The sequence below is a fragment of the Crocodylus siamensis genome, chromosome 1 (genome assembly GCF_052110815.1).
Source record: "Crocodylus siamensis isolate JL-2025a chromosome 1, ASM5211081v1, whole genome shotgun sequence".
Taxonomy (NCBI): domain Eukaryota; kingdom Metazoa; phylum Chordata; order Crocodylia; family Crocodylidae; genus Crocodylus; species Crocodylus siamensis.
The window spans coordinates 49,776,841-49,804,468 of NC_143395.1; the positions used below are offsets into that span (position 1 = coordinate 49,776,841).

General features: G+C 41.5%; 1 protein-coding gene across 1 annotated transcript in view; it reads right to left on the reverse strand.

The window, feature by feature from the left end:
• EYS (EGF-like photoreceptor maintenance factor) overlaps window positions 1-27,628 on the reverse strand; it is a 1,897,540-nt gene that overhangs the window by 182,995 nt on the left and 1,686,917 nt on the right. Inside the window, exon 41 of the mRNA XM_090034512.1 lies at window positions 21,245-21,465. Within this exon, the coding sequence (XP_089890638.1) occupies window positions 21,245-21,465 (221 nt within the window). The remainder of the gene's footprint in view (window positions 1-21,244; window positions 21,466-27,628) is intronic.

Consider the following 27,628-nt stretch of genomic DNA (forward strand, 5'->3'; position numbering starts at 1 on the left):
TGGGTCCTCTCAGGAACCAGGTAAGGCAGCTTCAGGAGGAGTTGACTAAAATGATAGTCACAGAAGAATAGAGCTGGAAGGACATCAGGAGGTTTGCTAGTCCAACCTGCTCGTGGCAGGATCATCCTTATCTATACTAGTCTCTAAAAAGTGTGTCTAATCTCTTTTTAAAACTATACAAATAACACTGTGGCTGTGCCCAGGCAAGCACAGCTGTGTGGTATGTGGTGCCACAGACTTGTCTGCGGCACCACATATGGCACATTCATCTGTTCTTTGTGCTGCAAGGGAACAACACAGGGTTTTTTATATATCCAGGGGTCAAAGAAATCTCAGCAACCCCTCCCCCCCAAAAAAAGCAGAGTGGTGTACATGGGGGGTAGCACATGCTGCTCAAAACTGGAACCTGGCCGACCAGAGCCACAGTATGGCTGCTGGCCAGGTTCTGAGTGACAGGCTCGTCACTGCTGAGGCCAGCCCAGTTCTGGCCCCAGCCTCCCCTACCCCACTTAGAGTAACCTGCTGCATGCCAGAGGGTGCATGGCACAGGCATTCCCCAGGAACAACCAAACATCCATGCTCACATGGATGTGGCCTGTTTGTGTAGGCACATTGCCCCAAAACACCAAGCACACCGTAACCTGCCACAAGTAAAGCAGGGGGATGAGGGCATTAAGCTCAGGAGCACCTACAAACAGGGGGAGATCATCAACATACTATACAAGGAGACCTTAGGATCCTGGAAAAGGAACAAGCATAGATGACACTGGAGAACAAGGAAAACTAAGACACACAGAAAGGTGGAATCTGTCAGTTGGTCACATCTGGCAACAAACAGCACTTGTTTCTGGACCCCTGGCTGTCTAGGTGAATAATAGCTGTTAGAGGGGAAGGTACTTACTCCACTGGTAGAAGAGGCCAAACCATGCACCCCAAAGGCTGGGAGGACTAAAAGCAGTGTCACCAAGAGGAAGTGATGAGCAGTGGTGGTTGGGGGGATTAATCTGCCAGATGGACCTGAGATGTTATGAAGGCGTGACAAGATATGTTTAACTTGCTGACTGCTATCCCATGCTGATTATCATTGGCACTGATGATACTGCCAGAGATGACCTGTAGCAGATCAAAAGTGACTACAAGGTTCTGGGCATAAGGATGAAGGGGACAGGAACTCAGGTTGTGTTCTCATCAATCTGTCTGGTCAAGAACAGTCTTAGGCAGGAAGAGATACATTCTGGAGATCAATATGTGGCTGCACATATGGTGCCAGTAGGGCTTTGGCTTCTTTGACTTGGTGTTCCAAGCAGAAGGATTGCTAAGAAGAGATAGCATCTAACTGACAATGTGGCACAGGAGGCAGAGAGACCAACTAGAGGGAAGCTCTTTTAGATTTGCTGCTCACAAATAGGGAGGAATTACCTGCGAATGTGAAGGTGACAGTGACTATGAAAAGACAGAGTTCAATATCCTAAGCAAAAGAAGAAAGGAGAACAGCAGAATAAAGACACTGGCATTCAGAAAAGCAGGTTCAGAAACTCATGGGAATGGTAGATAGGGTCCTCTGGAAGGCAAGTCTAAGGGGAAAAGGTGTTGGGGAGAACTGGCTGTACTTTAAAAAGGCCATTTTACGTGCACAGGAGCAAGCTATCCTGAAGCAAAGGAAGGATAGGAAGTGCAGCAAGAGCTATGTTGGCTAAACAGCAAACTCTTCACGGATTTGAAACTCAGAAAGGAATCTTAGAAAAAGTGGAAAATAAGGAGAAAATGAGGGAGGAAAGGAGAAAGTCAGGAAGGGCAAGGCATTCAAGAGATGCAGGTAGCAAAAGATTGAAAAAGCAATAAAAAAGCATTCTACAAGTATATCAGAAATAAGAGGAAGAGCAAGGAAGTAGGTTCCCCAGTGAGCATGGAGGGCTATCTAACAATGGATGCAGAGAAAGCTGAAGTATTCAGTCTTCCAAAAGATAGTTAGCTACTAGATGATAAACACAGTCATCAGCAAGGCTAAGGAAAGAGATTAGTAACCCAGAGTAAAGAAAGAGCAGGTTAGAGATAACTTGAAGGCAGTATGGTTGGACAAGATACAGTCTAGAGTACTAGATGATCTTACCAAGGTAATTGCAGAGCCACTGGCTATTCTCTTTGAGAACTCATGGCAGTCAGGCAAGGAGTGCTGATAAAGGGCAAATACAGGGTGTCACCATACGGCGATGTCGTGATCGCGTTGTGCTTTAGTACTTTTGGAAGTCCTAAATCATGATGCAGTACAGGCAGTTCCTGAGTCATGTGTGCTGCTATGATGCTGTAGTGGTGTGCTATACTGAGGGAGCATGCTGCTACAGCAGAATAACTGCTAATCATGTGTAGACCCACATGATCACTATGTCAACGTAGTGCACGGTACAGTGACATAGCGTGTTGCCACGTCACTGTAGGGTGATGTGTAGATGCCCCCATTGTGTCCATCTTTAAGAAAGGAAAAGGGAATTGCAAGCCAAACATTCTGACCTTGATATCTGAAAAGACTGTGGAGCATGTCATTAAGGAATCTATTTCTAAGCACCTAGAAGAGAACACGGCAATCAGAAACAGCTAGTATTGACTCATCAAAAGCAAGTCGTATCTCACCAACTTGAGTTCCTTTTATAAGAAAATGATGGCTTCTATGAAAAGGAGAAAAGCTGTAGATGTAGTTAAGGAAAGTTTTTGACATTGACTCCCATGTCCTTCTCATTAGTAAGGTGAGGAAATATTATGAGAATATCTACATAAATGATTTGGAATTGAGTGCATGATTAACAAATCTGAAGATGACATGAAACTGGGTGGACTTTCAGATACTCTGGAGGGTAGGATTCAGAATTACCATGATAAACTGAAGAAGTGGTCTGAAATTATCAGGCTCTGAATGGGGCTGAGCCTAGCCTGGGGAAGCCTGTGTCATGCTTCAGGCTGTGCCTGCCACCTCTGGCTCTGGCCAGAGCACACAACTTCTGGCCGGGCTGTTCCCAGTGTGGCTGCAGTCGTGTGGGTGCTGCTCCCTTTACCTCCAGCAGTGGTTCCTCCTCCTAGTCCTCCTGCACCTTTCCTGTCTAGGAGGAGGCTTCAGCTGGGTGGCTCCTGCTCCAGCAACTGGGGCTCTGGTTCTAGCATCCAGCTGCCTTCCACCCACTCAGCTGCCTGTGCTGGGCACATGAATGCTGCATGTCCCGGAGGCGGGGAGGGGGTGGGGGGGAGGAGCATGGCAACCACCCACAGGCAACGGCAGCAGTGTTGGAAGCGGGAATGTGGTAGCAGCAACTGGGGAGCTCCCGCAGGCAGCCACATCACTGTTAACAGCAGGGCAGGCTGAGCGGTGAGCTCTCGCAGGTGGCCATAGCAGTGTTAGTGGGGGGAGAGGGGTGGTGAGGTGACACTGCTGGCGGTGTTTTTGGCAGGGGGTACACTGCTGAGCTCAGGGATTGCATGTGCACCTGCGTGCACCCCCTGTGCGTCGCCAATGGCTGGGCAGGTGGAGTGAACGGAAGGCAACGGGGAGCTGGAGCCAGAGCCCCACATGCTGGGGCAGGAGCTTCCCAGATGGAGCTTCCTTCATGGCCTGAGTCATAGTTTCATAGTTTGTAGGGTCGGAAGGGACCTGAGCAGATCATCTAGTCCGACCCCCTGCCATGGCAGGAAAGAGTACTGGGGTCAAATGACCCCAGCAAGATGTTTATCTAACCTCCTCTTAAACACCCCCAGGGTAGGAGCCTGCACCACTTCTCTTGGAAGCTGGTTCCAGACCCTAGCCGCCCTGACTGTGAAGTAGCGCCTCCTGATATCTAACCTAAATCTACCCTCTGCCAGCTTGTGACCGTTATTCCTGGTCACTCCTGGCGGTGCTCGGGGGAACAGTGACTCCCCCAATGCCTGCTGGTCCCCCCTGACTAGTTTATAACAGGCCACAAGATCCCCCCTCAGCCTTCTCTTCTGGAGGCTGAACAGGTTCAGGTCCCATAGCCTCTCCTCATAGGGCCTGCCCTTTTGTCCCGATCATACGAGTGGTCCTCCTCTGGACCCTCTCCACGCTGCCGACATCCCTCTTGAAGTGCGGCGCCCAGAATTGGACGCAGTACTCCAGCTGCAGCCTGACCAGTGCCGCATAGAGGAGGAGGATCACCTCCTTGGACCTGCTCGAGATGCATCTGTGGATGCATGCCAAGGTGCGGTTGGCCTTCCTGACTGCCTCTCCACACTGCCGGCCCATGTTCATCTTGGAGTCAGTGATGACCCCCAGATCCCTTTCTGCCTCCGGGCTGATAAGAGGGGAGTTCCCCAACCTGTAGGTATGGTGCCGGTTGTTCCTCCCGAGGTGCATCACCTTGCACTTGTCTGTGTTGAAACCCATCCTATTCTCATCCGCCCACCCTTGTAACATGTCGAGGTCTGATTGTACAACAATAGCAGGAGGAAGACCTGCTGCTGGAGGTGAGGGGAGTGGAGCAGGACCCAGGTGACTGCAGCTGCACTGGGAACAGCCCTGCCAGATGTTGTGTGCTCTGGTCAGATCCAGGGCTGGCAGGCACAGCCTGGAGCATGGCGCAGGCTTCCCCATGCTAGGCTTGGCCCCATTCAGATCCTGATAATTTCAGACCACTTCTTCAGTTTTTCATGGTAATTCTGAATCCTACCCTCCAGAGTGTCTGAAAGTCCATCCAGTTTCATGTCACTGGGAAGGTTGTTGGGAAGGTTTTAGACTGCTTCCTTGAGCAGGGATTGGACTAGGTGACTTCTTTATTTCCTTTCCAGGAACACAATTTAGCCTTTTCTCTTCAGAAAAAAAGTTATGGTAAAAGTCAAGGGTTAGATGGACATGAAAAATGCAACACTCTACTATTTAAGTAGAGGCTATGTTTTTATTCATGCATTTTTTTTTTTATTGAAAAATATTGTCAGGGAGCCAAGCAAAAGGAAACAAAACCCAACCAAAAATTGTCCAACTCATTAAACTGTGCGCCTTTTTCCAAGCAAGTAGAGGGGCAAGGCAATTAACTTAGTAAACTTGCACACATCAAAGCAGCATAACTATTCTGTGAACACTAAGATGCTAAGACACTGAAGGTCTCTCTATTAGCTGAGAGTTTTGTAATAATTAACTCCTTTCAGAAACTGGAACAATGGCAAGGTCAGCAGTGAAGACATTAATAGCTTATGCAATAATGAGGGTTACTGGCACACTATCACTATAAATAATTCAATCAAGCAAAAGTCTCCTGGCTGTAACATATCCTTGAGATGTTGGAATATGCTCCATATTGATGTGATTCTGGTACACAATATTGATTCAATCATTCTTTTCTATTAGATGAGTGTTGAGAAAACAGGATGGTTTTATACTGATGGGCATTCTTGGTACATTCATGCCAAGACAGTAAGAGCATGTATTTAAAATTCTCCTTTTTGTCTGAAGTACACTTGTTCAGAAGTCATTAACCTGAAGTGCTAAATACTGTATTACAGAAGGTACAGAAGGTACCTACAGACATTACATTTAGATAGACCTAACCAAGGTTAGGTCAGTCTAAATGTCTGATTGTGCAGCTGTGCAAAGGGCTTAGATTGCCCCAGAAATGGTCCATCTGATCAAAGTTAGTCCACCTTAGGAAGTGTACAGACTTAGATCAAGTTTAGGTTAACTCTATTTAAGAAAGGGTTAACTGGGTCTCCAGGACAACTGTATATGTTCACAGCCCAGCTGCTTGTCTCAGACCTGGGGCTGCATTATTGCCACCCCCACTCCTGAAGCCTCACTGGGCTATTTTTAGCCCTTCAACTCAGCCACCGTGACTGTGACTGTGCACTGTGCAGATCACTTGTACTCAATCATTCTCTTAAAAGTTCGCAAAGTCATCTAAATTGTTTTTTCCCCAAAAGCAGAATTCCACCCCCCCACACACCTTCATTACCAGCATAAGCACTTCTCTTGGGCTGCTGTCAGTAAAGTAGAATAGGTTTTCCCTTTTTTTGTTACTCGTAAATAAGAGAAGTGAATTCTTTTTCATGAGCTTTGGTTTGCTCTGACATCATTGTGATATTTGCTGGTAGCAGAAAGATGATGACTCCACTGCTGTTTCTCTCCAACAGAGCCACTGAACTAGCAGTTTGAGAGAACTCAAGCAAGTGCTTTCTGGCTCTGCTTGCTGCCTTTCAGTGTGAGCCCTGTCTCTCCCAACCCATCTGGATGCAGCTATCTGAAGAGGAATAATAGAACTGATTTTGACCACATTTTCAATCAACAGTACCACATTTTTTTTCTTCTTCTATCAATGGAATGAACTTTGACTTCAAGAAATGTTATGCAAGCTTCTGACTGCAGGTTCTTCATTGATTTCTGAAGACTATCCAACTGTGTACAGTGATGAAATAAGCACCTTAAGAACTTTTATAAGGTCCTAAATGAGATACTGCTTCTAAGATTTCCCTCCTGTTGTTTTCTGTTCAGTTCTGTGATGAAGATCAATTCAATCTAGATCTCTCCTGGGTGAACAAAAAGATGCTGAATGTATCCAGCTGTGGGCCTGATTAGATTCTTGCTTATACTAGTACAAATAAGGAGTAACTTCAAAAAAAGTGAGTGGAGCCATTATAAAATGGTGTAATCTCAGCTATGAGATAAAAATAAAACACGTTTTCCTTTGTGTACTACAATGGTCATGCAGTGTTATACTTCAGAAGACAGAGATCTTTTTCATGTACAATTATGTAATTACTGATTATCAGTGATTGCAGTCACTATGCAGGGAGTATTTGGTTGGGGAAAAAGATTACTTAGATTATTGAGGTAACTCTGCACCTAGAACCTCATTCCATAATTTCAGTTTAAGAAATGTAAGCTTTATAAATAAATTTTGGCTATAGACAAGACTTAAAACACACAAATGACAATTTTGGTGAATGCTATAGAAGTAATGCCATTATCTCTTCTACAATATGGTTTTTCTTACCTTTTATGCAATATGGTATTTTCCTACATTTGTTCTTACACATTTCTGTAGGTACAAGAGTTAAGTTTCTTCCAAGCGTAACTCCTGCATTATAAGTAAATGCAGACATTGAAAATACCTTGCCCATGTAATGAACAAACATATAAATTAAGTTGGTACAGATAGATAGGTTCTGTTCTTGCATCCCTGATTACACAAGTATCCCTTACATGGCTCTCTTGAAATACATCTTCCATTAAATCTCAATGGAACCACTTACATTATTTTTTTTTAGGAAATAAGATAGATGGATTTACCCACTTGGAACATCTCCCTTCAGTGCAGTATTGGGAGGTTGATACACAATAGCATGGGCAATTCTCAGATGTCAAAGCGCTGGGAGAAAAACATACAGTATATTCAGATATGAAAAAAATCGCGATTTTTCTGTTTAATGTTTATTGGTTAAAGCCATATCAAATGTTTTAAATATTCCTTAAAATCTCTATATTTTGCTTTCTGAAAAAGATTCAGCAAAGAAATATAATAGATTACAACTGTAAGTCTCGAACAAAAAGGTGGTTGGGAGAATGATAGACAATACACACCCACTGACAGGCATTATTATTCTGATGAAATCTGCATTTGGAAGAGATTTTTCTTTCCTTTTTTTAATGAGAGAGAAGGATTTTTGGAGGAGGAATTACAGGAAACAAAGAACCCTGGAAGCTGTTTTTAAATAAGTGCTGTTTACAAGTACAATGACCAAACAGGGCACAGCACAGTGAAAGCTTTTCTTCTTTTATTTTCGGTAAATCTCACAGCATCTCAAATGTTAGATGACATAAGGATTGTCAGAAGCTGATTTTTTTCTCTCTATGAAATTTAAACTCTGAAGCATTTCTGCCAAGCTATTGCCAGTGAAAAAAATGTTTCTATGAAAAGAAAATTGCTTGAATATGCTATTGAGGGATTTACTTTGTCTGTAGCCCTATTTTTATTTAAATCTCATAAACCACCAGCAAAACTCAATTACTGACAGGTATGAGCTCCTTTAGCTCACCTGTAGGATCTACTGTTCTTTGACCAGAGGGGCTTTAGTTCCTCCCTATCTCCATCACTTTAACTCTGCATGCTTTCAGATGCTGATCTTCCTCTATAGGTGGCAGTAAGCTATAGCACTTTTAGGTATACAAGTTAGCGGAAGAAAGATTAAAACTAGCTTAGCTATCCAGAGTAAAGCTTCATTTTAGACCAATATAAATAGACAACAATAAACAGAAAGAGCCCCAGGCAAAGATATGGAATTTGGTTTTCAAAAGGTCTATATGTTTAAGGTCTGATTGTTGTTTTTTTATATAAGTTTGATTAACTATACAAACCAATACTTTATTTTTGGTTTCCATGTGGTACTTTCTTTCTTCATTTCTTTCTACCCACCCCCCAAAACCATGCATTTTTATAAGCAAATCTCTACAGCTAAACAGCTGCAGAGTAGGAAGCTGAAATGTACTATAAAATAATTCACACCATTGCTCCTAATTTTGATTTTATTAAATTGAGAAAACTGAATAAAAGGTATACTCAATATGAACATGAACTGTGGCACTGCCTTGGAGTCTGTAGATCCTGAAAAAGACAACAGAAGTGCCTGCAAAAACTATGGTAAGAAAAAAATTAAGGTTGCAAAATCAAATAATTCAGGAATTAGAAGCTGCCAAAAAGGTTGCTCAGGAAACTGTATATAGTGTAAATAAGGAAACAATATAAATATCGGTTTATATCTGTTCACTCCTATGTTCACTCTCTCTATACATTAATATACCCAAGTAACAAAAAAAATATATACACACAGAGAGAGAAAATAGCCTTGATCACAAGGTTAAGATTATAGACACTAAACTAAATATTGCTAAAGTAATGTTATAAGTTAATTTCAAATTAGCAGCTCATAGACAAATCTTCTATTTTAAGGTTACTGTTGTACTTAGCAAGATTAGTTCATGCCCCGTGGATGCTGTCTTGTTTATGTTAAATCACAGCATTTTACTTTCAAGTGCAAGCATAGAAAGTAAATCAAAGAGTTGTTCAAGGACAAACATCCCCTCATATCAGTGCTAAAGCAGTACTTGCCCCTAAAATCAGTCACCCAGTTTAAAAGCTTATTTGAAAACAAACAAGAGTCCTTAAGTAAAATCAGATGTGTTGAATCCTACTCCATCTCAGCTTTGTCTCCTGCCTTGCAGTAGTTCATATGCAAAACATGCTCTCTTACAGATAGAATCCACTTGTCCTTGCTATTAAGTGAAACACAGCAGGACTGAGAGAGCACTTGCTGAAGCTGAAAGCAGACTTTATAATGTAGCCTTGAATCTTGAGCTGTCATAACTATCACATCATAAATCAGGACACTGACTTCCGCAACTTGTAAAGAAAATACAACATATTTCTTATTGCTTTGCAGTTTTCATTTCAAGTTATGAAGAAGTTTTAAAATTAGGATTCAATGCTGTGTCTTATATTTGCCCCAAAGAATATGACTGCTCAGCAATAAAATGGGTGCTTGTCAAGGCTGAAACAATTAAAATGCATCTACCTTGCCATCTTTCAAAATAGCCAAGAAAAGGTTAAGGCCACCACAAGGAAGGCTGTATCAGTCTTGACAATCTCAGCAGCTAGGCTCTACTTCCTGTGATTGCAGATGATGGTGTGTGCATTGCATTCACCCTGCAATGATGACACACATCAAGGAGTTGTCTCCTCTCTGAGGGTGAAATGCATCCCGGGGGCACAGTCCCACTTACGGTCTCTCAGGGTGTCAGTACACCCTAACTGGAACCTCTACACATTCATGTATTTCTCCCTGAAAAGTCAGAAGGGTAAAAAGCATGTTGATTTTAATTTCCCTGTTAATTCCAGCAGCAAGGGAGCAGAGGGGTGAATTCATGCACACATATCTGGATCACAAGTGTTTATTGCCAAATCTTCCCCAACCCAGTGCTTTGTATGTAAAAACTCTCAGAGCCTGTTTTGAAGGCTTTCCAGATTTTTACTTTAGTCACCACGGAGATATTTCAGAATGTCATTTTCGGGGCAGAGGAGAGAAAAATTACTTTTGAAGCTAGACATCCTTAACAATACCCCTAGGTATTTCTCTCCTAATGGTTAAAGTTAACTATTAGAAAAATGGCTATTTTCTATCTTTCTGTCTCTTTTTTTTTCTAACTAGATATTATTCAGTCCTACTTAGCCTGCCTTTCACTGTGCAGATGAGCATCTCTTTATTTCATTTCCTTTTTTATCCAGGATGTGAGCCTTTCTGTTGTAGGTAACAATACTTTGGATACTGATGAATGCAAAAGAGTCTGGTTCACATAAAATGAAATGATGAAAAAAGAAAAAAAGCCCACAGCAGTCTAAACTTGAACTCTCAGTATTTAAATCAATCTATGAATATTTTGGTAAGGTATGATGTTCATAATTAATCCCTATGGGCAGCAAGGAGTCTGGCTGCTTAAATGTGAGTCACTGAATCATTTTCACATGTCTGGTTTCCAACATAGTATACTTCCAAAATATATTACATTGTTTAAATTAGTGAGCAAGAGGAACAGTGGATGGATAATTGCCCTTTAAAGAAATGCAATGCAACCTATCATAATACAGTTAATATAAAAAGTATATTTTCTGCAATTTCTTTTTCTAGAAAAACATAGGGTGCTGCATGTGTTTTATTTAGAGATACTAATGTTCACACCTCAAATCTCTTCCTGCTTAATGACAGTGGTAAAAAAAAGCCTGAAGAACTGGACACCTGTGTCAGCAGTCAAGGACAGCACCACAGCAATTGTGTTAGAGAGGTCAGCTCGCAGCTCCAGAGCTGGTGCCATCATGTGGGGTTTGGATTCCTTGACCACAACCTTCACTTCCAGGATAAGGCCTTCTTTGGACAAGATGGGCTGCATCTCTCTCCAAGAGGTAAGAGTCTCTTCTCTTACAGCTTGGCTGATCTCATGAGGAAGAATCATCAACACACCTATAGCCTGAGAGGTACCATTCTAAGCAGCACATCTGCAGAAAGGGATCTCGGAGCTGTAGTTGACTCCAAAATAAACATGAGTCACCAATGTGATAAGGTAATAAATAAAGCTAACTGCACCCTTTTTTGAATAAGTAGGTGCCTCACAAACAGGTCTAGGGAGGTGATACTTCCCCTCTATGCGGCATGGGTCAGGCCATAGCATCCAGTTTTGGGCACCGCATTTCAGGAGGGATCTGGATGGCCTGGAGAGGGTTCAGAGGAGGGCCACTCATTTGGTTAAAGGCCTACAGAAAAAACCCTATGTGGACTGATTGGGAGACCTGAACCTCTTCAGCCTCTGCAAGGGGAGGCTGAGAGGTGATCTCGTGGCTGCCTACAAGCTCATCAGGGTGGGCCAGCAAGAAATAGGGGATACAATGTTAACCAGGGCACCTGTGGGGTAACTAGAGATAATGGCCACAAACTGGAAGACAGCAAATTCAGACTGGACATCAGGAAAAAAATTCTTTACAGTGAGGGTTGCCAAAGTATGGAATATGCTTCCATAAGGGAGGTGGTGCTGTTTCCTTCCTTGGAGGTATTTAAAAGGAGATTGGACAGACACCTGACTGGGGCCATCTGACTCTTTCCTGCCAAGGGCAGGGGGTTGGACTCGATGATCTAATAGGTCCCTTCTGACCCTAACAACTATGAAACTATGAAGTAATAGTACTTGGGTGAGACTGAGGCCATGTCATATAGACATTACAGCTGGAAGTTCAGGAGGTTAGATTGGGTTAAAAATGTACCCCACCCCTCATCTAACTCAGTAATTAGATAGGTGCTGGAAGCCTGATCTAAGGTAAATCAGCATAAAGGGAGGTATTGGTGGGGCTGGGTCTATGGGGGGCCTTGGGTGGAGTGACAGCTGCAGAAATGGGATTGGGGGATCAGGGTGGTCAGTAGCATCTGCAGAAATGGGATTGGGGGATCAGGGGGTCAGTAGGCTCCATGGGGAGGAGGGCAAAGGGATTGGGGGGTTATCAGGAAGAGGATCTCCAATCTCTCCAAATCTCTCTGGCCTTTCCCAGCCTCCGCTGATCCTGCCAAACTGCCCCTGATCCCACAGACCACTCCTGTGGCCTTTTTTTACTAGGGTTCACCAGTTCCAGGAGTCTGATTGAAGTAAACTGGGATGGAGGGAGGAGCAAGAGGAGGTGGGGGCCTAGCAGCATCAGGGAGGATGGCAGCTCTGTAAGGGGGTGGTAGATGGCAGGATCTAGGGGGTTCTCTCCTCTCTCCATGGGCAGGAGGTATTTCTTGCACTGAAACCACCATCTAGGTATGGAGGGAGGGGCAGGGGCCTAAAAATAGGCTTATTATGTGGTAGGAAAAATGCAGGCCTGGGGCTGGGCTTTCCTAGCCCTGGGGATTGCACTCCAAACATATACAGAAGTGCAGTTAGATTAGTTTACCTGTACATGATCTAACTTAGGGCACCTCCAAGGCATGGCTAAGTTAGGTCTCATCAACCATTTTTTGACCAAACTAACCTTCTTGGAACTCCTGTACAATTCACACCTAGATTGAGTTAACTAGGGGTCTAAGTGTAAGGCCTGCATGTGGGTAAACTCAGTTAGATTGGTTGGCCATTTTTAATGTGAACTAACCTTTCCCTAGCCTCCCCAAATGCTTGTACATACTGTGAAAGTAGATTATTTTCAGCAAAAAGTGGCAGTGTACAATGGCCCCTGTGGTTGTGTAATGAGGGGCAGGCAGCTGGGACATCAGCCCTGGATGTCCATTTAGTGGGGATGCAAGATTGCACATGTCACTACTGCCAGCCCTACCACTGCCTCTGCTACAGCTAGCTCAGGCTGTATTACCCAGGGATCAGCCTCAGTTCCAGGATATGGCACTAGCCCTTTATACTTTGATGGGAATTAGAAAGTAACAGCAGTAAACTTCCTTCTTCTTGTGCTCCTGATCTTTTAAAATGTGACTTCCGTTTTTCGAAGATTTAGAAGTGATGCATTTCCTGATGTGGTATGTTTATGTGAGAGGTGTTTCTGAAGAAGGACAGATGCTGAGTGAAATCTGAGGTCTGGATGGAATTATAGGTCTGGAACTGGAACTGGATGGATGCTTGTGATTTCCAAGATAATGAGATCCATTGTTGTATTCCAGACTCCACACAGGTAAAATAAACTCTACCCATATGGACAGGACAAAATTAGAAGCTCAAGTAGCAGCTGTATGCTGCAACCAGTGTATCAGATCTGCAGGTCTGATACAATGATGATGACAATATTTGGTGAGGAGATATGATGGTGGAAGCAGATTGTTTTATCTAATCTAATTTTATCTAAAATTTCTGCATTTCTTAGGCCTTGAGCTACCACATTCCTGCAGTGATTTGAGAGGATTTGTGCCTTCCAAAATAACAGAATAATAAAGAACTGGATTTATTCCTTTTGTGAGCTCACTGTTCTTTCTCCTCATTGTCTTCCATAAATTTACCAGTTAGAATGGATTTTGAGGACCAGCTGTCTCAGGTCCATGATCGGAGGGGTTAGTAGAAGCACCTTTAGACGGTGCTCAGGAATTTCATTTCCAGCCACTTCAGGGTCTGAAGAAGCATGCACTGACCTTTAAAGGGGAACATTTTCAGATAAGAATTCCTATCTGTCCAATTTCTTAAACAAATGGCACACCCGCTTTGTACCTCTCACCCAAACACAATATGCACCTGCTGTGCTTGTCACTTAGAGGTATGATTGCTTTGCATAAAAGGCATCTTGGGGAGTAGAGATTTGTATCTGGTCTCAGAACTGGTCCCAGTAGCAGACCAGACACACAAGCAGAAACAATTTAATTTTTTTTTCCCCCTCAAAAAAAGAGAAAGGAAATACCATACCAAATTAATTACTATGAGCAATAAAAAGGAACTGTTGCTCCATACCTTATACCCTTAAGTTAAAGGCTTGGGGGATGCTGCAGTTAGAGATGTGGTACCACCTGATGCTGCTGGGTAAAAGAAACCAAACCTTAATGCATGGAGTGCATGGACACCAATAGCAAAATATATGTTTGGACAAGCACTGAAGGAGAATTGCTAATTTATTGCACTTTTGATGATAGGAAATCTCACTAACTCCTGTAATGTCACTCCTTTTATTTTGCTATTCAGGTGAATCCAAAATATAGCCTACTGTTCCACTTCTAGTGCCTATTTGTACTAAATCCACACAGCTGCTGCTGGATTTGCGGAGAGGCCTAATGGTCAAAAAACAATTCCAATTTTCTTTCTTTCTGGAAAGTGAACTTAAAAACAAAAGCTCTTGTTGAGATGGATATAAAGTGGCAGAAGCAAGACTTGTAAAAGGGTAACCTTTTGTGTCAAGTTGATTTCTCATATCAAGACCTTCCAAATTCAGTTTGAATATTAACCATGTGATCCGCACTCGTCTGTTCAACAAGGTGACAAAGGCGAAGAAAAAATATTTCAGAGGCATCTCTAAACTAAAATAAATATCTGTCCTGTGAAGTGACCTCTGATAAGCTTCAGACTTCCTTTTAGTGAAAAGCTCCCCAAGATGGGGACTCAGAAAAGATAATGTTTGCCACTGTTAAATCTCTGGTCAACCATGTTAGGCAATAGGTAGCTCTAAAATTTCATCAGCCTTTTTGTTTTTTCACCTCTGTGGTTTTGGATTTGCGGAGCCTGTAAATCTATCACTAATAGATAGGTACATAATTTGCACTAGGTAAGGTGCATCCAAAAAAATGTTCTGATATGAATGTAATGATTAGTAAGTTATAGTTATTTTCTGTGGCATAAAGCATTGCATTTTGTGGCTATACGGTATGATAAGTAGCTAGAGGACACATAAACCCCTACAGAAAGTTTATAAACTTCATTAGGAAAAAAATACCTCTGAAGAATTATGAAAGCAATTAGTTCATGTTAAAAGGAATATACGATGTTTGACATTTTACCTGTATATAGTACTCTTGCACTATGAGAGTCACTAAGAGGTCTATTAATAAATCACCAAAATAATAGTTCCTACATTTTTTATGTTTTAGATCTGAAGTAGATAAAGGAGTTTGCTCTGTAAATTTATGCTAGGGTTTTAGCTGGGAAGAAATCCCTATAAAGATTTTTATTTAACATTTCCATTTGGATGAATATGAATAAGAGGTGTTCTGGGTAGCCTTATCTACCTTTAGGTATCTCACACACCTTAGAGAAAGCTAGTTTTTAATGTCTTTTGGTGCTATCTTGTGTTCAAATGTCATCCGACCTGAGATAATTTTTGCTTCTGGAAACTAGTACTGTTACCAACTTGCTGAATGGCTGTACTACAATTCTCAGAAATGACATTTTTAGCAGTTCTGGGAATGGATTCAAATCATTGTATGCTGATTGGTATTAAAACAGTACCTGCAATATGTCTAGGCCACCATGCAACATTGGCCCTTTGCAGCTTCTCTCATTTAAATACCATCAAATGAGATGCTGTATAAACACCACATTTAATGAATTTTGTGCACAGCTTGCACATTATCCTAACAGTCAGAAGGTTAGGCCCTATTTAAATTTGGAACCATGTTTTCCTTGTGTTGCTCACAGCTCAGTACTGTCTGCTTTTTCACAGCAAGCTAATATTCAGTTCATGGATCTGTGGCTCCAAGGACATACAGACATATTCACTTTAGCTAAAACATTTGGTATATGCCCCCTCATTGTAGCATCTGGAGGTAAAAACAAAAAAGTTTCTCCTAAAATGAATTTGCTCATCACCTGCTGCTGGGTTACTGGGGTTTGGGTTTAAAATTATATTATTTATAACTTAAGAGTTCATCATTGTGTGAAGGTTCCTGTGGGAAGGTGAATTTTGGAACTACATTTGAGAAGATAAACTCTGAAAGTGGTCAGGCCACATTCTAGTCTCTGCTGAAAATGTTCATATTCGGCCTGTACTAAAATATAGTAGACTAAAGAAAACTGGATACTATAAAGTCTAGTAATATTTTTAGTTTTATGAACTACAAGTAATCAGGTTTCATGTTTTGGGCTTTCCTCATGTATTAGCATGTAAAACTGCATGGATGCATCATATTTTCTTTCCCCTCCCCACCTCCTTATTCTAAAGCATCAGACATTGGCATTGTCAGATACTTGTTAACAGGTCTGATTAGTTTGGCACATCCTTTGCTTGTGTAATAACCATGAAGTGAGAAATATAATGCTAAAATGGTAAAGAAAATTTAAATAGCAACACGTATCCCTGGTTACAGGCTGAAGCATATCTAATCTAGTTATATGAAGTCAATCTTGAAATATCTACCTGAAAAAACTTGTGAATTAGAGCAATTTACTATATAAGCTTTAAGGGGAAAAACATACAGGTTAAAATTTCACCTCACAGTCCCCTGATGTGAAGAAATCTGTGTTGCAGAAATGCAGATCTTTTTTATATATATAAAAAGGTGGTAGACGTTTCACATGGGATTTAAGCCAGAGGCCTCCTATGCCCAGAAAGATCAATCAGGGTAAATGAGTTCTCCATGTATTATTACTGGAGGGCAGAGCAAATTGGAGATGGGATTTTTTTCTCCCCTAATTGTTTGACCTTGCCACAGAAATATGATGTGAAGAATATGTGCACAAGATGATTTTGGTCATTCTGATTCACCCAAGCATTTTAACTCCTTCATGACTCCTCAGACTGTTATATGAAAGATTTCTTGTTAATAATGGTGTAACATCTTTTTCCCTGAAGAGTATGTGAAATCTTAGGAAAGTCTGGTGTCTCACTAGTTTCTTATTGAAGGAAAAACTTCATATGTGTAAAGTGAGTCCTAGGGGATTCAAAGGCTTTTCACACTGCAAAATAATCATCCTAATGCATCAATATGTAAGGGTGTCAGCAAAAAAAAAAACAGTTAGAAAATCAATTTAAGTGGCATTTTGAAGTCACCAAGGCCCTACTGACATTTGCTTGGACAGAATCATGATTTTCTAGATGTGCTTCACTTGTGTATGCACTAAAAGCCTGCTACACTTGTCACCCTCTCCAGTCTAGAATGGATGGTCCGTAGCATTTCAGTCCCAAAACTATTATTAAAAAATGCTGGAGGAACTTAAGAAGAAGTGCTTTGACTTGAGAGACAGCATCATTCGATTCCAAAAGAGAGCAGCCCGCTGATGGAAAGCATGCTCTGTCTTTTATGAGAAGCCAAAAGTATTATATGGACAATATGTAACTGCTAATAAAATGAAACTTGTTCCTTTTTTCTGGGGGTTGTGTTTTTTTTTTTTTCCTTTGGTTGACTTAGTTCTCCAATTTATAAAACAAAGAAATTTTGAATACAAGTACTGAACCTAGCCTGTAGACTACTGATCAGAGGCTTGGCCTGGATAAAGGTTTGGAGGTCAAATAAGTACCCAAATCTCTGGACATTCCAACTGAATCCCTTACTTTATAAAATTAGGAGAAAATGTCACAGAGACAACTTTCTTGTTCTGTTCCTGAACTTCTTCTGGTATTCTTCACAGCCAGAATTTAGAAATACTGAAGACTAAAGAAATGGAAATTAAGGTACAAAAATTATAAAAATATAACATTTTAGGCTTGCCAGAAAAAAACAACAGTTTGCACTCATTCCGGGATAGGTACAAGGAATAGTTTTAAATCCAGTTTATACTTCTGCATGGGATAGCTGTTATTTCCTATTCTGTGTATTTTCATTTTCTATTATTATTATTAAACACCAAGGGTTTTTAGCTAACAGAGACTACAGACATATTAATTCCATTTAATCCCTGATTCATTCAATGTATGGGATTCTGCAGCTTGGCACAGAATCAAGTTTCCCCATAAAATTTCATCTTACTTACCAGAGAGTTAGCCGAGAAATTATTCTCTTTTTTGTGTCTTTGTTAAGTGAATGCTAAAAAAGTCTGGCTTGAATTTCAAGGATTGTAAATCAGTTGTATGATGTTTATAAAGAATCCCATTGCTTCTCAATGGGCACGTCTACATGAGACGCTATATTGCCCTAGCGACGAGCTACAGAGACACAGCATCAGTGTGCACGAACCATGATGCCAACGCTGCTGTGCGGTAGGGTTGGAAACGACCCATGTGCTGCTGGGACTGTGCAGTACTGGTGAGTACTGCACAGTTATTTAGTACTAATTTACTGCGCAGTATGAACTGGGCAGTCAGGGGCACATGTAGAAGTGCCCCGTATGCAGAAAAATGGGTAGGTATTTTCTTGAATCTGATCTTAAAACATATATTTTCCCTCTTTTAGTTGAAAATAAATTTTCAATCAAGGTGTAGCTTCCCAGGGAGAACTTCAAATTTTAGGAGGTCAACTGTTTATCAAACTTTTTGATAATTATGGTGTTTTTGGAGCCTGAAATCTAAAGATAAGCTTCTCACTGTTGAAATTTATTGTTAATTGAGTTTGATTTTTCAGTCTTAATTAATTGATTAACATTAATGGACCCATCTGCTGCTCCAATACATAGAGAACAACAACAGTAAGAATAATTGCTGTGAGAATAATTTGAGACACTGGAAACACACTTGTTTGTGGGAGCAATTAACTTTCAACTTGTACTCAGCACTATGAAACTAAGCTTGTGCATGTTTACATTTTCATGAGTCCTTCTGCAAACTAAAATAAATGTATTAATCAAGAAATATTGGTTGACTAGTATTGACTAGTCAACTAGTGTCATGACTGACACAGACACCAAAGTTATTGGTATAATAATGTTTTAGATATTTTCCAAACATTTATCTTTTTGTTTAATTATTGCTAAACCCAGTTTGTAGCATCTGGACCATGGGAATGGGGGCATATAAACCATTACGAGCTTCATATTTTAATCTTTCTTGCTATGCTTTTTAGGAAGCTTCTCTGCTATTAACTTAAGGAGAATTATTTCCTCAAAATGAACTGTACAGCCACACTGCTTTCCAAACCTAAATTCACTTCATACAGTGATTTTGCTCTTTTTCTAAAAATGAGTAGTCTTAGGGGTTTCATCTTTTAATACAGATTTAAAGTGTAATAAAAGATGCAGAAACATGGAATGCAGCCAGGAAAAGCAGAATATATATTTTGAACTATACCTGAATTGCTTTAAATACAACACAAACTGAAAACACCACTGAAATAAAGGAAATAATTAAGAATTAGGGATTATGTCATCATGTTTTAGCTATAGAAGTCCTGGGTTTTATTCTATTTGCATCCAAATTCCATATTTTTATCTGAAAGTAATAAAAGCACCATTAAGTGCTTAATTCCATGGCATGGTCCATCAAATAGCTTCATACAGACCAAGATATTGTTGTATTTTGATTTGTGTAAATTCAAAGGGATTCTGAAGTTATTGAGTGTACTTGCACTTTATATCGATACAACTGACTACAACTGACCAACTAATTTCTTACATGTCCAAATGGAGGTTGATACATTATAAAATATTAAAAATGGATTTTAAGATTTTGCCTAATTAAGACCATAATTATTTAACAACAGGCTGTGACAGGAAAGAAGGCAGGCCCACAAAAGGAGGCTGCCCCAGGGCTCTGCAACAAAGATCTCACTCACTCAAGCTGGTGTCACACCTCGTCATGTTAAAGGCTAATCAGGGCCTCCAAAACTCCCCTACAGCCATGCCCATGTCTTGCAGGCGCTACCAACTTACACTTAAGAGGGGGATTTTATCCGCAAGCCACTGTCTGACCATTCCAGGTCTTAACTCGCTTGCTAGCAACTTGGCCTTCCCAGCCTTTGCTCCTTTCCTTTAGCTGGCCCCTTGCTGCCTAGGCCCACCACACTGGGACAGGATCCTGAGTCCCAGCCCCTTATCTTGCCTTCTGGGACCTTTAACTCTGCACTGCTTAGGCCCTTGGCCAGGCTCAAGGCAATCACCTACCCCTAAGACATTAATGGGACCTCTGAGATACCCCTTTCTAGTCCCAAATCACTGGTGCATAACTCTAATCTCAAAATTAAGCCCTATGACTATAACATAAACCTAACCTGCTCCAGGCATAGCAAATTACAAGACCATCCCACTCCCTTGCAGCAAGGCTTCCCCTTACCTGGGGCTGTATTCTTTCATAAGGCACCAGTATTCAGCTGGCAGTTCTTAGACCATCTCTTAAGTCAGCCCAGCATCCCTTGCAGTCTTCCTGGCTAGGAGCTCTTCATCTAGTGGCTTGCTGGGTTAAACTCCTTGGCTTGGCTCAGCTTCAGTTTTACATGCTACCTCTAGGCATAGCATATTCACAGTCCCTCTTCAGTAGGCAGCCCTCTGCACAGCTCCTTTCCCTTCAGCTTCCAGACCCAAACCATTTACTTTAGTTCTTGCTGGGAATTATATGCCCAGAGCTGTGCCCTTTTCCAGTCAGGTGACTCCCTGAGCAGCCTGCCGGTGCTTTCTAGCATGCTTTGTTTACCAGCCTGCAAGCTGGCCTATAGCAAGCAGAATTAGTCTGCAGTTGTCCAAACCATTGGGTTGAACTAGATGACCCCTGGAGGTCCCTTCCAACCCTACTTTTCTATGATTCTAAGATCAATAGAGCTGTAACAGTGTAAAGCAGATTCTTGATTCATTCACAGTCATCAGGATTTTTAGCTAAATTTTGTTTTTGGAGCTACAGATTTTCATTTAAACTCTTTAAACTAAAATGAAGTATTGCTATTTTATAAAAGCAGAGGTCCTGGCCTAATCTCTTTATTACTGCTAGTAAAGATACACCTGGAAAAATTCACATTAATTGCAACTCCCAAAATGAAATTTCTGGGCTGGCACTTAGAAAGTACATACTACTTTATCCCTAAACTGAGCGTATTACACATATACCCACTAAGAGAGAGAAAACAGAAAGGGGAGTAAGTTTTTAATAATGCTAGTCTGACCACTTAGTATAAGAAGCAGAAAAGACATTTTTCTTAAAGCAGAGACTTTTTGATCAATTAATATTGAGTTGCATTTGAGCTGAAGAACCAGTTTTCACATTTATTTTCAGTAGATTGAGGCTGTGATTACCATTTCTCATTTGAGCAAATAGGACATAAATACCTTTGAAACTCCTACATTTTTAAGTCAGTGCAATATAGATAAAAGTTCCAGATATTAATTGTTTATTACACTGAGGACAACAATGGCAAGGTTGAAATGCTAAGCTATGTTGTGTTAGTGAGTGATCAGAAAATGACCTACCTTGTGCAGGAACCACCATTACGGCATGGATGATAATCACATACAGGGACATTGCAGTTTTCAATGTTCTTCCCACTTAAGGCCTCATCTATGATGAATAACTCTTTATTGTTAACTTGAAAATCCTTTATGCAGCCTCTGTAGCCATGAATCTTCCCTGCACATTGGTGGACCTCAGCCTGAGCAGGAACATTTCCAAGGAATGTGGACCCGAAGGTGCTCTGTAGAATCCCAAAAGAAACATCATCAAAATGCTTATTACGTACTGTTTTCTAACTATGTTTGATGCATCCATAATCAATGACGCAATAATAATAATAATAATAAAAAGCAAATACTCATAGCAAATAGCTACTAAGCTGTCTGGAAAAAAAGAACAGTAACAAAAAACAAATTCTAGTTCATGGGAAGTTTTTACCAAATATGGTATTGGTCCAAAAGGAACAGTAACCAAAATATCTCAAATTTTTCCTATAAACTAGAAGCTCTTTGGGCTTTTCAGTGGCTATGGGAAACTGACAACTTTGTCAATCTTATTGTTAAAAGATGAGAACATTAATTCCACAATTTCACTGAGCAGCCACCATACCTCAACCTGGAACAGACCTACCAGACACTTTGGCATTGGGCTGGGCCCATGGTTTCCTGTTTTACAGCAAAACCACCTATAGACTGCCTCAGGACTGGAACCTGAAGTTTCCAGTATCCCCAGCTTCAGGTAGTCCATGGAAATCCACTAGACCTCTGAAGAGGTTTTAACATAATTCTGCCATAGATATAGTTAAAAGTCCATCAAACCTGCAGTATTTCAAATGAAACATTTGTGGCTTAACCAGTCAAGCATTTTCCATTGAAACATTGTTTCATCAGAAACTTTTTAACTACCTTAACTACTAACCTGACTAATGATACTAAAAGGAACTAACTTGCATTATAGTAACTAGAGTTCGTTGGGTGCATCTACACGAGATGCTTACTGCACATTAGCCTAATAACACTGTACAGTAGTGTGGCACTTAAAAACCATGCTAATAGCCTACTGTGCAGTGGTATTAGGCTAATGTGCAGTAAGCGTCAAAAAATAACTGTGGACCAGCACTACTACACAAAAACTCTCCTTACTGTATATTTAGATAGTACTTCATTAAATATGTACTAAATTAAATGTATAGTAATTAAGAAGCATTAATGAATGTGTAGACACGCCCCTTGAGATGTTGTGTCTATATTTATTTTCTGCTGTGGGTGTGCAAGAGCTCCATATGTTGAAGTTTGGAGACTTCGTGGTGATCAGTACTTCTATAACATACATGTGTTGTACTATGCCTTGTGCTTCATATTAAGGTCAGAAGGGGCAGAGAAAATGTACTGTCTTGGTTCCTCAACCATGGAATTCCAGAAATGCAAGACTTTGCAGAAGAAGGGGGTTTCTGAATTTGCTCATGGGCAACACATCTCAAAGATTACTTAAAATCAGTCACTTCTTTTTCTCCAAGTGATTGACTTTACGTATATTCCACTGTGGATGAATCAACAATAGTAACAAGTTCACTCAAGGTAGGATGTCAAAGTCTCAGAGTACCAGTGACTGGAGCCCCATTTTATTGAATACTATGTTAGATCTGGAAACTTTTTTAGTTGCCCATTGCCTTGTGAAGGGTGAATAGACCTCCAAATCATTGCTTTACAGATGTTTGAGATTAATATAGTATTGAGTGATGCTGACAGTGCTACCTGTGCTCTGAAAGACTCAGTTCTAATAGCCACAGACAGGTTCACTTTGGATATTTGGCAGGACATTCCTTACTCAATCTGTAATCCAACTGTAGCGCTTCACATACTTTAAGGACTGTCACATACTTTATCATTTTCGCTGGAACCAAAATAATCCAAGATTCAACTTGATTGGTTTTGACCTTTGTAAATAAAAGGCCATGTCATGTCTCACAGCTGGAATGTGAAGCAATGCCTCCATTTTGAATTTCTGAGGGAAAAATGTAGGAAGATGGATTTGTTGTTTGTGATAGAACTCTTATGACCATCTTCAACAGAAAACTGACGTGTGTCTTTAAAGGTATACTGTCCAAATGGAAAACTCTGTGTGTATAGGGAGGGTGGTCTACAATTGGGATTTACATCTTTTCCATCCATTTGGCTGGGTCAATAAGAAAGCTGTCTTCACAGATCAAGATGCACACTACTGTTGGTTTAAATGGACTCATGAGCTCCAAAAGGACAAAGCAGAGATCCCATAGTGGGTCTGAAACTTATTTTCCAAGAACTTCAGCACAGTAGAAAAAGAAAAAAACATAATCTTCTACAAGTATGTGATGTGTTGAGAGAGTTGCTTGGGGCACTAAGCCACACTTAGGGATAAATTACTATATCAAGAGGTTAGTATGCATAAGTTGTTGGGTGTTAGTGTCTCACATGGTAGTGGGGATTTTGTATTGCATTGGACAGTGTTTCCCCACAGAACAGGAAACTAATGGAAGTGAGGACCAGGAAATAAAAAATGGCTTTTTACAGTGCTAGAAACATCAATTCTTGAGCTGGTGATCCACAGCTGGGTTACTGGAACTGCATTGTACATGAGCTGCATCAGGAGCCATTAGGGTGCACAGTTATGTGTAAGGAGAAACCCTGTTCAAAAGGAACATGTAGTGGAACCTTGGTTGAAGGGCCACATCAGGGTGGGACCCAGGTGCTGCACTCTCAATAGGTGTTTTGTACCTTTATCTCTATCCCATCTACCATGACTTGATGTTAATGAAAAAGATATCAGGAGGTGGCTCCTGACTGTAGTGGGGTATGTTGAGATAGGCACAAGTCTCAGCATCCGGGCATCTTTTGTGGGGCTCCACCCTCCCCCTTCCCCAAACCCACTTGGGTGTTCCAGTGATGGTATTGGGGTGTGCCAGTGAATGGTATTGGGGTAGGTGCCCTAGGCACCTGCCCTCTTGTAATGGAAGAAAGGTCTGACTTGGAAAGAAAAACAAAATTATCTAGGAGTGAAATAGATTTATAGATGTTCAGGTTGGAAGGGACCTCAGTAGATCATCGAGTCTGACCCCCAGCCTTAGGCAGGAAAGAGTTCTGGGTGCATGTCTAGCCATCCAGGTGCATGTCTAGTCTCCTCTTAAAGAACCCCAAGCTAGCACCACCTCCCTTGCACCTCCCAAGGAGAGCGCCACCTCCCTTGGAAGCCCATTCCAGATTCTGGCAACTCTTACCGTAAAGAAGTTCTTCCTGATGTCTAACTTAAATCTTCTCTCCATCAGTTTGTGGCCGTTGTTCCTAGCTACTGCAGGGGGTGCTCTGGTAAACAGAGCATCTCTTATTCCTTGCTGCCTCGCTGCCCATCCATTTAATTTGTAGGCGGCCACAAGATCACATCTCAGCCTTCACTTGCAGAAGCTGAAGAGATCCAGGTCCCGCAATCTCTCCTTGTAGGGCTTTGCCTTCAGGTCTCTAACCATATGAATGGCCCTCCTCTGAACCCTCTCAAGGTTGTCCACATCCCTCTTGAATTACAGTGCCCAAAACTGGACACAGTACTCCAACTGCAGCTTGACCAATGTTGAGCCCTGTTGCTTTGGTGGGTATTTCCTGCCAATGACCTCTGTACTGCATTGGAATTAATAATGTAGCACAACCTAAATAAGTCTGTCCATCATCTGTTCACAGGTCCAGCTTTACCGTGTATGTCTGCCTTCCCCTCAAGTAGCTAAGGCTCTTTGGGTTTGCCTTTCAGTTGCAAGCCTGATTCACAGGGTGAGCCTGTACTGGGCCAATCCCTGTGGATAATTTGTGTCGATGGGCACTATGGATGATTATATATGTGGTCTGGGAGGTGTGGTCTGCTTTAACTAGCACAGGTCCAAGAGCCATGCTAATTAAAAGTACCTGAAGCATCATGTATATCAGCATCCCTGTGCTGAAGAATGGCAGTGGGGCACTTTGAGCTAAAGCTCATCAAACATGTTTTAGTTTAAAGTGCTCCACTGCCATTTTTCAGCATGGGAACGCTGATACACATGATGTTGGGAGCTGCTGGAGTGCATTAATTTCCATGCTGATGGGCTGGAATTACAGCACGTTAGAGCAGGCTCCCACGTGTATAGGAGCCCTTGCAGGTACCTGGAATCCAGTGTCCACAGGGCAGCCAGTTTCCTGTCTTGGGAGACAGAGTCAGGCTGGTCTCTGATTAGACATCCTAGGCTCCAGTGGAGGGAAGCAGCATGACCCAGTGCTTTCCCTCTCCTGGTGCTGGTGCTGCCCTATAAGGGAAGTTACAGGTTGACTTGAGCCAACTTGGAACCCTGCATACCCCGACATGCCTTGCGACCACTGTCAGATGCTGAGAGCCACTGTGGGTCTTATCTTTGGCTGCAGCTGCAGCTTCATGGCTCTAGGCAGTGTCAGGCATGCCATTTGCTTGCTTTTGGCCCCATCTCGGCTCCAGATCCAGGCCCAGCTTCCTACTTTTAGCCCTACCTGGGGGACAGGTGCACTAGGGGTGCATCTCTCACCATTTTCCTGCTCTGCCCAGGGCAGGAGCATGTGGGGGAGGTGCTCCAGCCTACAGGCTCATTGCCTGCCTCCAGGACATCTCATATGTCTTGTTAATAACACAACATTGATGTGTAGACATGCCACAGACCATGAAGCACCTGGTGATTGTTGCCCTGTGAGCACAGGTCTGGGTCCATGCTGCAGAACTCTTCATGAATGATTGCTTTTCACCACCCAAGGATGCATTTTTAGGTCCATTTTGGGTGAAACTGAAGATCTGGGAAAAAGGAAACCCATATTTTGTTCTCAGGGTCCTGGGAAGCATGTCCATATCTATCTGATGCTGGCTACATGAACTTGTGCAGCAGTTGTAGCTTTAGCCATGCTTCCCTGTAGTTTTGGGGTTCTGAAAGTAAAGGTTTTGTAGATGGAATTTTTCTTGGGATGCAGAATTCTTTTGGGCAGAAAAGGCATTTAGGAGCAAAAAGGACCTTCCAGGTAATCTTAGTTGGTGTAGTTCTCTCAAATTGGGAGCAATACTTTAATGCAGATAAACTTGAGGGCTGCATCCAGATGAATGTGACTGTGCAAGATGTGGTGGCACAAACATGTCTGAAGTGTTCCATACCTCACAGTCAGGTGTTCTCTACACTGCAAGGGTGTGCTGCCCATGTGTGCACTGCTCTGATTTTTTTCCATGGGTTTTTTTGACCACTGGATATCCTCAGCTCCTGCATAACTGAAACTGTGCAAAAAAAATACCATGTAAATCAAGGTCTGACTGTAAAACAATAAAACAGGTTACCCAGAGAGGTGGTCGAAACTCCATCCTTGGAGGTTTTCAAAACTTGGCTAGACGAAGCTTTGGCTGAGATGATCTAGTCGGTGATGGTCTTGCTTTAAGCAGGGCGTTGGACTAGATGACCTCCTGAGGTCCCTTTCAACCCTAATTTTCCATGATTTCTATGATTCCCTCTTACACTCTCCTCATAAGAATTTTAAGCAAATGTCAAACATGCCATGACCTATTCAAATGCAACAGACAAGCATATCTATTATAGCAGCTTGCACCCCATGGAAAATTCAGTGTTAGTACATGTGTGCATGCATGTGTATACACTAGTGGTTCACAACTTTTTAGACTCAAGCTGCCCTCCCCCCTTTCAGACTTAAGGCCCTCTAGGAAAATACCAGCTCTTAGTTTTCACTTTTTTTTTTGGCTAGGAAAATAATAGAGAGATTCTCTTATTGCAAAGAACTCAGACCACAGAAGGTCAGAATGTGTCTGACACAACAACGTCTTATTTGAAATCTCTGGGTTTATCTTGTGAATTATGTGTAGGTGTTTGCACACCCAATAAAACTAATACTGTATAGTGTCCCATGGTGCAATATACACTTAAGAAAATAAGAATTTTGAAAATTACATTGATTCAGTTTATTTGTCATTCCATGGTGCATATGCATATACAACAACTTCTAATGCAAATGGGGAGGTATGTATATAAATCTAGAAGAGAATAAATCCTCCACTGTGCCTTTAAAATGGAAAGTTTATCTAATTTAAAATGGCCATTACAAAAGGGATTACTAATAACTCCAGGAATACAAGAATGCAAGAACTGAAACACTGCTTGGAATATTCTGCAATTAACCTTTTTTTTTTTTTTTTTAACTTTTCCCCATATGACATCTATCACAACTTGAGCTCATTGCTGACTATCTCAAGTGAAATTTGGATATTCAATAAACATGAAAACCTGCTGGTATTCCTCTACCTATAGTGTCTTCCATTCAGAAAAGAAGGAAAAAGATAAGTCTTTTAGAGCTCTGCTGAAATTAAATCGGATTTCTCATGTGAAAAGAATT